Source organism: Xyrauchen texanus, chromosome 38 (genome assembly GCF_025860055.1).
Source record: "Xyrauchen texanus isolate HMW12.3.18 chromosome 38, RBS_HiC_50CHRs, whole genome shotgun sequence".
NCBI lineage: Eukaryota > Metazoa > Chordata > Actinopteri > Cypriniformes > Catostomidae > Xyrauchen > Xyrauchen texanus.
In genome coordinates, this window is record NC_068313.1 from 16,943,748 (window position 1) to 16,957,113 (window position 13,366).

Sequence of the window (13,366 nt, forward strand, 5' to 3'; positions counted from 1 at the left end):
AAATTTTGAAACTAGCAACCAAAAGTTTGGATAAATGTCCAGATTTAGCTTTTTCGGAAGGAAATTGGTCATTTAATTCACCAAAGTGGCATTCAACTGATCACAGAGTATAGTCAGGACATTACTGATGTAAAAAACAGCACCATCACTATTTAAAACAAATATTTTTGATCAAATCTAGACAGTTCCCACTTTCAGCAGCCATCACTTCAACACCTTATCCTTGAGTAATCATGCTAAATTGCTAATGGCTAAAGTGTAGATTGACAGGTCCTTAAACAAGCCCTCATAATAAATCTTGAACTGATTGACAAATTCACTTGTGAAATGGATTGCTGTGAACTGTATGCCAATTATTGACTTATGATCAATAATATGGTAATAAACAATACATTGTATTCTAAAGCCGCTATTTATATTGTCTTATCAATGATTAACTCTTCTGCCACAAGAATGTAAAGCATTTTAATTATCTGAATATAAATATATATAAATATAAAGATAACTATGTATAATTATTTCATCATTATATATTTAATTATTTTTTTATGAGGGGCTTTCTCAGCAAATATTTGTATATGCGATTAAATGTGGGACACCATGTAATAAATTCGATTAAAAATTGTAATCGATTGACAGCCCTAATATACATTTAACCATTTTAAAACTAAGAAAATAAAGAAATAGCTCTTTAAAGCAAGAATTTGTAAATTTTTTACATGTTTAAATCACGCTTTTACAGAAAATGTTTCTGTAGACACCAATCCCAACATGCATTGCACCATACGATTACCTGCAATTATAATTAACTTCATGTTAAAAAAGGCATAGTGTCCTCTCTGGAGACTAGTGGTCTGTAGTTAGGACTGCTTGTGGTTAAGCAGAGGATACAGGGAGAGGCTGATTAAACAAAAGGTCTCTTGAAGCAACAGTTAAGAAGACAACAGATGAGCTGAAAACCCCGGGGGTTACTGAGACAAATGTTATCTCTTTACTATTGAACCACTGTCAACCAGTGTCTTGTTGGATTCAGGTTTGGATATTCAAACCAAAAGTAAAATCGTTTTTACAAAAGGTGACAAATAATTACATAACCTAAATGTATGATGTTTTTCTTCCATTGAACACAGAAGGAGATGTTAGGCAAAATAACATCCCCAGTCTACATTCACTTTCATTGCATCTTTTTTCCAAACAATGAAAGTGAATGGTGACTGTGGTTGTCATTCTGCCTAACATCTGAGTTCCATAGCACAAAGGGGTTTGGAAAAGCATTCAGGATGAATAAATGATGACATAATTTTCATTCTTGGCTGAACAATCCCATTAATGTTAGGGGTTTGATTGAATCCCTAACCCTAAGTATGAACAAGAGCAATAGCATCTTTCACTTTTCTCTTCTAACAATAGGTTTTGATGGCAATTCCTTTTCCCTATTCCGTCTTTTCTTGCTTGACCTCTCTCTGTCTCTCAATCTCTCTCCATTTGCTCTATAACAAAAGATCTAATTAGAGCCAGTATGTGCGCTGGGGCCACTGTGAGAGCTCTAGGATCTCCCACTTCCAGGGATTCCTAAGAAGCAGAGCTGATCTGTGTCCCCAGAGCACCTACACGCATCACTCGTCACCCAGACGCCTGTGGTGGATTGTGAGTACACATCAGCGGCAGATTAAATCCACTCAGTGGAAAGCAGCACATTCCTCGGCTCATCCATAGGACAGAAATTACATACATGACAGGACTGAGACCAAGAACAGCAGCTATTAGAGGTCCTAATCCAGAGGAGAGTGTGTTGTTGTTTTATGTTGACTGCAATTATATTTATTTTTAAATGGCTGGCTAAGGGTTACCAAAACTACATTCTGTCAAAATTGACTAGAAGAGGTTGCCTGAATGACTAGATGACTAATAAGTATTAGAGGGATAGTTCACTCAAAAATTAATAAAGGGACTAATTATTGGACCAAAAACCTCTTTAAACAAGCCACTAAAATATAATTTGACTCTCGATGGATGTGCTGTTACGTCGTCATCTAGAGCGATGAACTTCGGTGTTATATTTGATACCAATAAGTCCTTTGAAAATCAAATGACGAATGTCTGTAAGACTGCATTATTCCATCTTAGAAATATTGCTAAATTACAACACATGCTCTCTGTTGCTGATGCCGAAAAATTAATTCATGCGTTCATGACCTCAAGACTAGATTATTGTAAGGCATTACTGGGAGGAAGTCCAGCAAGATCAATAAATAAACTTCAATTGGTTCAAAATGCAGCTGCCAGAGTGCCGACTAGAACCAAGGAATATGATCATATTAGCCCCAGTTTATCGTCATTACATTGGATACCTGTTAAATTTCGTATTAATTAAAAAATTCTGTTAACTACATACAAATATTTGAATGGTCAAGCTCTACAGTACTTAAATCACCTTCTACCACACTATATTCCATGATGTTTATTATGATCACACAATTCTGCCCTGTTAATAGTTCCTAGAATATCAAAATCCACAAAAGGAGGAGGATCCTTTTCATATTTGGCTCCTAAACTATTGAATAGTCTTCCTAACACTGTTTGAGATGCAGACACACTCACTCAGTTTAAGTCTAGACTAAAGACTCATCTATTTAGCCAGACATACACCTAATTTATCCTTCAACTCACAATTAGGCTGCTTTAGATAGGTCTGCCAGAACCAAAAACCAGAAACATTGATCATGATCTAACTCTGCAATACATTGAATGGCAACTATGCTAAAATTATTTTATTTGTTTCCCTGTCTCTACCTCAGGACCCCTATCCTGAGGTCACCAGATCCGGCTGGATCCAGCACCATTCCTGCTTCGTGTTGGAACCCACGGCTTTGTGTCTCTGAGTGATGACGACTAAATTCAGCTAGTGACAGCCAAACATCACTTCAATCTATTACGATGGACATTGCCTGAACCTTGGATTTAGGATAGACCTCACCGAAATTACCAGCGGGTTGAAATGCGATGCATCTCTCTGATCTCGGCCAGCATCACCTTGGTATAATGATGGACTACACTGTTATAATTGAAGTAATTCAATAATTGATTGCAGATAAAACCCTTCATTAGCCAACTAACAAGGACAACTGCATCTATGTGAACTCCAGGATGAACTTCAAATACATTAGTCATTAATCTTACAGTTCTTACAAAATCTTCGTTTAAACATTGTCCCTTAACAATTACTTAGTTTAATAATTTTAAAGCATGATTGCACTATACATAATTAAGTTATACTAGCATTATATTCATGATGATAGCCACAGGGGAACTGGCCCCCACAGTGAGTCTGGTTTCTCGCAAGGTTATTTTTATCCACTAACCAACATCTTATGTAGTTTTGTGTTCCTTGCCACAGTTGCCTTCGGCTTGCTCACTGGGTTTCTAAATACAATTATTATTTAATTACATATTTTTAAACACAGTTCACAATCGTATTTTATCAAACGACACAATGATGACTCTCAGACATTACAGATATTAGTTTCATTTTCTGTAAAGCTGCTTTGAAACAATGTGTGTTGTGAAAGATGCAATACAAATAAAAATAACTTGACTTGACTTGAAAATTCTGGCAGAATGTCAGGGACAGAAAAGTGAGAGGAGAATGAGGCTAAAATTCTGTGTGTGTGTGTGTGTGTGTGTGTGTGTGTGTGTGTGTGTGTGTGTGTGTGTGTGTGTGTGTGTGTGTGTGTGTGTGCGTGCGTGCGTGCGTGCGTGCGTGCGTGTGTGTGTGTGTTCCATAGAACAAAGGAAGTCATATACTGTTTGGATCAACATTGAGTAAATGATGACAGAATTAAAAATTTTAGGTGAACTAACCCTTTGAAGATAATAAGGAATTATTAATTTTAAAAGTTTAACTATTTTTAATTTGACACAACATCATAAAAATGCAATGCTCATGGCGTAAGGCACTTAAAAAAATGTGGCAGTAACATATTCATGACAGAACAGCCAAAGATGTCTGTCTGCATGTGCTTTAAATAGGACAAATTGACCCTTCAGCTAAGCTCTGCCTGCCTAGTTTAGTGTTGCTCACTGAGAATTATATACAGTATACAGTATATATATATATATATATATATATATATATATATATATATATATATATATATATATTGTTTTTTCAGAAGTTCTACAACATGTCTCATATGAATGCATGGGAGATTTCAGTGGTCACAATTTTTGGGAATATACAGTATGCTCAAAAACAGAATGAATATATTTTCAAATGTAGGCTGGAATGAAGTATGTAGCATAGTAACTGTTGCCAAACTTAGATGGGTTTAGATGGGGGGGGGGGGGGTTGTGAAAAGTCAATTTAATATTGCAACATCTCTGAGAGCTTTTCCACACAAACATTGTCTAAAATATAATGCAGAGCATGCTTTTCAGAGCACCACTGTTAAAAAGTATATATATAAAACTAAAAAATACAGCTATATTAAAACTAGCTAACCTCACTAACCAACTACTAGTTTGTTGGATGAATAGTCAACTATTGCGACCCATAATCCCACCCCATTGCTGTGTTTAGATTCGTTCCAGAAGACTGAGAATGCTTTAATGCTTTGGCCAGCATATATGGGTTAAGATTCACGACTTTGAGGGCCTCCTGCATGTGGGGCAAAAGTTTAACTGTTATTGGTATTGGATCACCTAACCCTGACCACAATGACCCAATGGGGCCCTTCATAAGTCCTATGTATAAGTCAGATGTTGGCTGACCTTAACAACTGTCACTGTTCACAAACCAGAAAAGGGCAAGTTGAGTTTATGCACAAATACTTCTATTCTATAATTCTATTATACCTTAAATAGCTAAATGGTCGGAAAAGGAAAAAACTAATATTTTTAAATACAAATATTAGATGTAGTCTCTATTCTTTTGAGGTCATAAAAGCTGGTCATAAAAGCTGCATGCATAATAATTACAAAAGAATTAGCAACATGCTGTTTAAAATAGTTTTGAGACATAGTATAAAGTGTCTCACCACAAGACATGTCAGCATCCCAATAGTATTTTATGTCAACTGCTCACATGCCACTTTCCTGCTTACGACAATAACTGAAACCTCAGAAAATCGAATTGTATATATCTCGAAACACTACAAAACCTCCCCACAGTAGATATGTGTGATATGTTAAGATGATAAAGTCTTTTGGGCTAAAGGCTAATACCACCATTTAAGAAATAATACAAATAAAATTCAGTTAATTGGAATAATTAAATTATCAGTCAATATTTGAGCACAGATAAAACTGTGTTTAGAAGGACCACTGTTGTGTTAGAGCACCACAGTGTAAAGGAGAACATCTGATAGGATATGTTGTGAGGCTTAGACAGGAAACAGCAAGCTGGTGTCAGTGGGTTCAGCATTTGTGGGAATGAATGAAAGAGTATCAGGTGTGCCGCAATACACAAAACGTGTGGCCACTTTATCTGTGTCTGACAGAGGGGTAAAGTCACTATCAGACCATCTCCACCACAGAGACTAAGGAGAGCGGTGAGGGTTATCTTCCACTCTGATAAATTGAGATAAAAGTACTACCTACTGTTTGAGAGTCCAAGTTTAACCTGCATACCCATAACACTAGCATAAACCTCAACCAATGTAGCACAATTAAAGGAAATGTTCACCCAAAACAAGAAAATTCTGTCATTATTTAGCCTTCCAAATCCATAGGCTGCTATTTTGGAACTAATAATAAACTACTGATTTAACCATGTGCTTTGGGTTTTGGTTCATCAGTTTGGGGTGGATCACACATTTTAGATGTAAACTGTGCCAAATATCGATATACGTCATATATGTGTATGATGACATATAAAGACTTTCTGTATACATAAATGAACAAACACATCTGATTGTATATTGATTATGGAATCCTTGTTTTAGCTTAAAGAACAATACCATGGACTTCTAACCCCTCTATCAATCTATGCAAAGCTCCTCCTGGCCGAGTTGAGCCAGAGGTTATGGAGGGAAGGTCAGGGTCAAGCTGCACTAAGCAGCCCTCATTTTCTACATAGGAAGACCTCCTTTCGCAAATCAAATAAAGGCTTGGTGTGTAGAGCTGGCAGATGTTTTTAACCTGCTCAGCACTGCTCTGATCAAGCCTGAGGACAACAAACGCTTAAATTCTCTTTAAAATGATAGTTTAAAAGTCACAATGTCAATTTTTTTTCCTTGGAACACAAATGGTTAGCCACAGTGACCATTCACTTTCATTGTATGGAGACAATAAAACAAATTTTTGTGTTCCACAGAAAAAGAAGGTTATATACGAAGGTTTGGAATGTAAATAATGAAAGAATTTAGCTTTTTGGGTGAACTAACCCTTTAAAACTGCACAGCATATTCTAAGAGAGAGAAAAAACCCGGTTTAAAAATCAGCAGAGGTTAGTTTTCATAATTATGACTCATAGTTTAATGACTTGTCAGTCTTTTTAATTGTACACAGAGACATTCAAAACCAAAATGAACACATTAGATCATTTTTACTCACTTGTGTTGTTCAGCAGCTTCATTATCAGGCAGCTCCATATCGCACACCTCGCATCGTTCTTTCTGGGTTTGGGCCTCGTGCTTCACATTTGCCCCAAGCTTGCTTAAGTACTCCCTCTGAATCAAACTCTGATGGAAGAGCCCCCCATAGGCACTGAAATCCATGGACATGGCCAGGGAGGATGGCACATGTAACGATGAAGCCATGGATACAGGCAAGGGCAGCATGCCATCACTCTTATAGTTGGAAGGTATAGAGCACAGCGATGTGAAATGTCTTTCAGCTAGACTGGCCATGTTCACCAGGCCCACTTGGCTGCCGTCTCCCTGGGAGTCGCCAGAACTATCGGCAGAGTGTAGCTCGCGAGCACTGGTGATGACGCTGCTTCTGGTAGGGGTTCCGGGAGTGTCCCGGTGCTGCCTCGAGTCAAAGCCGCCCTCCCCGTTCCTGGGGAAGATGCCTTCATGTTGGAACTCTTCGTCTACCTGCATCATTTCAGTTTTAATCTTATCAAGCAATGGAGATGCACTACCATGATTATGCACAAAGGTCTGGGGCATGTTTCCTTGGAAGGTGGACTGGCCCATGCTCATCAGGCCCTCTATGGCAGCATTTGTTGGGCTAATGGTTGGAAGACCCAGTTGGGCTGAGTCTGAAGATCTCTTATCAACCATGCTGACCAGAGCCAAGTGATGGCGGGCGGCGTTACCATAGCCACCATCCGGTATGGAATGCTTTTTTGTGATAAATGTGCTCTTAAGGTACTTGATCCTGTGGTCATCGACATCCTCAGCTCCATTCTCATTCATATTCATATCTGTGTCATTCTCTTCAGTCACTTGGATGGTCTCCAAAATCTTCAGACATTGCTCCTCCAAGTATTCTATCTCTAAGATCTCTGCTGCATACAGCAGGTCATCTAGGTCCTCCAGCTTGGCTTGGAGCGTGGCAGTGTAAGCATACTCGAGAATCTGCTGGAAGGTCTTTGGTGAGAGGAAGTCCAGAGTGTAATGTTGACTGTTGCGGTGGAAAAGTATCTCAAACATCTTGCTAGCACATGCAAGCACGGTTCTGTGGGCATGGAACTCCTGGCTGTCGACCATGATGACCACATCACACAAAGTCCCGGAGAGGCGCATCTGGTTGGCCTTCTGCAGGAGCGATGTGGGGTGGCCAGGGTTTTGGAGGTGAATCGCACCCATTTTAGTCAAATCCATTCTATCAACATTTACCATACCATCTCATGGGTTTGCTATGCTCCTCTCTGTCCTTGAGTGCTCCTGCAAACATCATTCAGTCATATGAAAAGAGAATGAGCACAAATACACCATTTCACCTGTTACACCATCTCACAGTAAATGTCACTCAAACAGGTTAAATGTTTGGGGGGGAAACAAATAGACAAAGGGTTGTTGTTGTTGAACCCCAATACAGAGGCACTATCAAATCATCACAACATGTACCTAATGTTATGCAATCGTAATGATAGTAGTGGAAAGCTGCCAGGTGACACTGAACCAGCGGCATTCAAGACATGCCTGCGAGGACCTTACAATTCTGATACTGTTCTCCAGGCTTAAAGGCTAAATTGGTTTATTAGTACATATCATTTCTGGGAACACACAGAAATCAGTGTGACAGTCCAATAAAAGAATAAAAATGCACTCAACTTGTCCCCATAAAGGGATCCAGAGTGACATTTCAGTAAGTTATACCATCTCTGCTTAATGCGTCACCATCCGCAAAACAAAATTAACAGTTGAGCATCTTTTATTGCTATTATTGTTATTTTAAATCAATTATAATATTACATTATTATAATACACATAATAAAAATTTAATTATTGTTGTTTTAATAATAATTAAAATAAATTTAAATTTAAATTTGTATTCTTATTTTAATCACACAATATGTAATACTTAAAATCAGAGTCATACCTGTTGTTTTGTTTTTTTTTTGTTTGCGCTTGAGTATGATTATTAGTGCAACTGGTGTTGGCGCTAAATATGTTTAACGCATTTTATAGCGATGATATAAGGAAAAAAGGTACGGATACACCTTGCCCTTCATAGCAATCCCCAAAAGGTTGAACACTCATGCTTTTAATCAGACATAGCCTAACCTCCTTCAAATATACCGGCACTGTGAATTATAGTTTATAGGATACGCACATCAGAACGACTTTATAACGCGTGCAGAATACCACAGCAAAAGCAAAATATCAGATGATTCCTCCGTGCAACAGTCTGTAGCTGTCTTTACTGCGCAAGTAATCGCGATATTGCACCTGACTGACATGTCGCTTCGAGGAACATTTACAATAGTTTCTTTTTATCAATACTTTATTTCATAATAACACTGACGTGTCCTGAAAGCACAATCACGCAGACATAAACACGGACGCGTGTGATCTTAAAAGACAAGTTGCACCCCATTCCCAAAATTAACTTATTTTTGCACTAACTATTAAACATTCACATTGTCGTTCTCAGCAACTGGAAGAACAATTCATGTTTTGCTGGCGAATATATTTTCACTTACCTGGAATTGGCGCGTGAATTGAACACTTGTTATTAAGGCATCAACATACTGAGGTTCACAGAAGCCGCTTCACGCGTACTACACTCGCCTATGGATTCCGATTATCATCATCATCACCACTGTGACGTCAAAGCAATGGCTCGCTCTTTCTCCTTTCTCTGAGGCGCGAATCGGACACGCGCAGGAACCCTGTAGAGAGGGGTTAGGATGCTATTTATAAGGAGCACTGTATGCCGGTTGTTCAGCAGTACTGTTACTACAATAATCCTAAAGACTATGAATAATGGTTTAAACACTCACCTAACACCATTTACTAAGACTAACTTCAAAAAATACATGCAGTCTACACACACTTACCTAGGTTGATTTTAACTTTAAAGAGCCTGACTGCGTTAAAAAGAGCTTAGCTTGTCCATGAATGAAGGGTAAAGGGGATGAATGAGAATAAAAACCGCGCGCTCACACACGCGCACACAAAAGCACAGTCATCTTATCTGAAGACATTCTTCTGGGAAATAAAGCTGGTTCAATACCTAAATGTAAAATAACAGTCAAAAATACACCGAGGGGTGCTCTCTAAATCTTGGAGAGACATTTTCTTGTTGTCCTGAAGACACTCACGTTGCTGTAGCTCACCCGCCGTGGACCTTTAGTTAACAGAGTGTAGTATACTAGCGTCAATCACACATCCACGCGCATTACTCTTTATTAATGTTTAGGCTCTACGTTCCATAGGTAGCCTCATAATTACAGGTTGGTCTGTTTAGGTATTGCAAAAACAAAACAAAACAAATACAGAAATGATGAGTTGTTTTATCGGCTCCTCGGTATTTTTAATACGTACTTTCATTCTAAGAATGTTTACGATAGCACGTGCGGTCACATATTTCAGAAACAACCGCCTGCACTAACATGTCTTGAGCTCATTTAGTGAAATAGTGTCACCTGCTGGTCGTAGCGCATAATCGGCAGTGTTAATTCCATGTGCGCTAAAGAGGGGAAACTTTTTTAATTAAACCCCCTTAGAATGTTTCCCTCCTTACGAATTTCGTTCATGAAAATGTACCATGGTAACCATAGCTTCTGCCGTAATACCATAGTAACTGCATTTACGTTTTACTAAATTCGATATGAATAGCTCTCCTTCAAAGAGTTTTTAAAAACTGATGATCAATTTACATTTATTTCAATCACTTTTGGCATTTTATAATATCTTAACTATATTACAACACTTTCTGATTTATTTTGCTTGTAGAAAATCAACCGTACATATTTTAAAGATGCAATTTTAGAACATGACATTGCCAATTTCACAAATTAATCTTTATTGCCTTTTCCAGAAGTCAGAATGGGCCCACTTTCCACGTCCATTGCAACAAATTATTTTCTTCCCACTAATGTTTGTTGCAGTGCTACAGGGGTTTAGGAAGGTGTCATAATAGATGTTTCTGCCATCTAATATTTTACAAGAAAATTACATTCACAGAGAACTTTACTAGGAATACCAGTACTACATATTCATGCAATTATCTAATTAGCCAATTGTGTGGCAGCAGTGCAATGCATACAATCATGCATATAGTATCATTCACCTACTGTTGCACTTGTGTACATGGTAGTGTGACAATAAAGTGATTTGATTTGATTTGATACAAGTCAGGCGCTTCAGTTAATGTTCACATCAACCATCAGAAAAACATTTGATCTCAGTGATTTATAGGCTACCGTGACATATTGTTGGTGCTAGATGTGCTGGTTTGAGTATTTCTGTAACTGCTGATATCCTGGGATTTTCACACACAACAGTCTTTGGAATTTACTCAGAATTGTGCCAAAAACTAAAAATATCCAGTGAGTGTCAGTTCTGCGAACAGAAATGCCATGTTGATGTGAGTAGTCAACAGAGAATGGCCTGGTTGAGCTGACAGAAAGGCTACGGTAACTCAGATAACTGTTCTGTACACTGTTAGACCTAACCAGGCTATTTTTACAGTAACATACTGGCAACACTGTTACTGTAAAAGACTGGTTCAGTAAGCTACTGCAGGATTCCTGCAGCATTACAAAGTGTAACTCCAAAAATACAAATGAATTGTTACATTATAAACAGCTATTAAAAACACAGTGTATTAATTAACTCATCTAATAATAACACAATGGACATTTACAAAATACATTTCAGGTAACTTAGCCAAAACATTCAGCATAAAAACAATATATATTTAAGAAACATTTTAGGTAACATGACCATTCTACTCAATATAAAAACACAATATAAACATTCCAGCAGCATTTAAATATAATTAACATAGCATTAGTTTAGTATTAACTACTACTTCTACATAGTACTAGTGGTAACAATCAATAACAAAGACATGGTATATAAACAACAATTAACCATAAAGATAAAAAGGTGAAATACCAATTAATAATTTTATCTATGGCCATTTTTTACCTTGTTATTTTGGTACTTCACCATGCCATTCACTTCAGAAGTGCCATGTGTCAGTAATTATAGGGCCAGGATGAGGAAACCACTAAATTAAAAATAATTATAATGTTTCCCAAAGGACAATCTAAATACCACCTGAAGCTCTTAAAGTAGTCACAGCACCCTCATATTGCAGATAGTCTTCTATATCTGGCTAAACCCACTTCAGTCACATACTTACAAGTATGAATACAATAACATAAGTTAAGGTTTTGTTAATATTTCCATCAACAGATATTTGTCTTTAAAGGAATAGTTCATCCAATGAAAATTCTATCATTACTGTTTTTGCTTTTGTCCAATGTTCCTCTAAACCTGTATGTCTTTCTTCTCTGGAACATAAAAGAGAAAGTTTAATAAAAGGGAAGAGACTGATCCTGCCTTAATATGCTTTTTGGAGCTTCAAAGTTATGGCCACCATTCACTTGCATTGTATGGGCCTACAGAGCTAAATAAAATCTATAAATCTTTGTGTTCTGCCAAAAAAAGAAAGTCATACATCAGGGATGGCATGAGGGTGAGTAAATGATGAGAACATTTTAATTTTTGTTTGAAACATCCCGTAAAGTAGAAGACTACACAATGTACAGTAATTTAAAAGGTAACAAAAAATTTATACAATTTGAAGTTGTCAGTCAGTGCAGGGCCACCAGGATCAAGTGAACACTGAAATAAAATAATAATTAATCAATGTTAATGTTAAAGTTTTGAAGTCATCACACCCAATACTTCCCCAAATCTCCTTTAACTGTGTGTCTGTTCACTCAAGACACATTATTTTGTGCTCAAAACAGCAAGATGGAGCGCAAGGTAATAGTGAAAACGCGGGTCTCGAGACGCATTTACCTCGAAAAAAGAAAGTGAAGTATCACAACATGTCCCATAGGCGTACATTGTAGCAGTTGAGGGGCACATTGTAACAAGACCATATAACAACTTAAACCCCCCCTCTAACAACTGTATCTGATCTAATGAAAAACCCTAGAAGATGAACAAACTTTTCATGTCAATAAAAGACATTTATTCACTTTGTCATATTTAATATAGCAATAATTTTGACACTTGGCAATAAATACACAACAAAGCCACAGCAATGGCCGAACTAATGCATGGATTGATGACAAAACACTCACGCACACACACTGAGTGGAATTATGAAAAATGACATCTCTGCTTGCAATTGTATATAGTTTTTTGGAAATGGGGCACATTGTAACACAGTGTTACAAGGTGCCCCGTCGGCACAACAGGGATTTAAAACTGGCTGGTAACTTCTGCAGGCTATCTGAGAATTAAAAGGCTATGTAAGATGCTAGCTAAAAGATAGGAGATTAAAATTATACCGAGTTTGCCTAATTTGAAATAAACAGTAAAAACAAAGATGAAAATATAGGCCTACTTTCATGTGAATTTGTTTGCTTTTGGTGATATCTTCTATTTAATTTTATTTTTTTATGCATTTTTTTTTTATCTACAGTGTTGATATGGCAACAAATAAACAAATGAAGTTTCGTCTTATCAGTGTGTGGAAACATTTAAAGCACGTGTGTCACATCTAGCCTGCATTAGTTTGTGTTCTGCTTTCCCCTAACTGAGGTAAACTTCACCTGTATCCGTGGGGAGTAAAGGGAGGCCTAGAGAGACAGAGTCAAGATTACAGTTCATTATCTTACCAAATATACAGTTTATCTTACTATCAATACCAAACGTTAGAATTTCGAATATTATCCACCTTTTTCCTGGGGGTCTTCCTGGGGGTCTTCCTGAGGAAACGAATGTGG

At 37.4% G+C, this 13,366-nt stretch overlaps 1 protein-coding gene across 2 annotated transcripts in view; it reads right to left on the bottom strand.

Moving 5' to 3' along the window:
* The window catches only part of LOC127631575 (zinc finger and BTB domain-containing protein 16-A-like), a 100,366-nt gene extending 90,639 nt beyond the window's left edge, over positions 1 to 9,727 (bottom strand). For both annotated transcript variants that reach the window (XM_052109758.1, XM_052109757.1), the window contains exons 1-3: positions 9,452 to 9,727; positions 9,095 to 9,283; positions 6,553 to 7,832 (exon numbers count right to left, since the gene is read on the bottom strand). In XM_052109758.1, coding sequence (XP_051965718.1) covers positions 6,553 to 7,787 — 1,235 coding nt within the window. In that variant the 5' untranslated portion in view covers positions 7,788 to 7,832; positions 9,095 to 9,283; positions 9,452 to 9,727. The remainder of the gene's footprint in view (positions 1 to 6,552; positions 7,833 to 9,094; positions 9,284 to 9,451) is intronic.
* Positions 9,728 to 13,366: the final 3,639 nt, after the last annotated feature.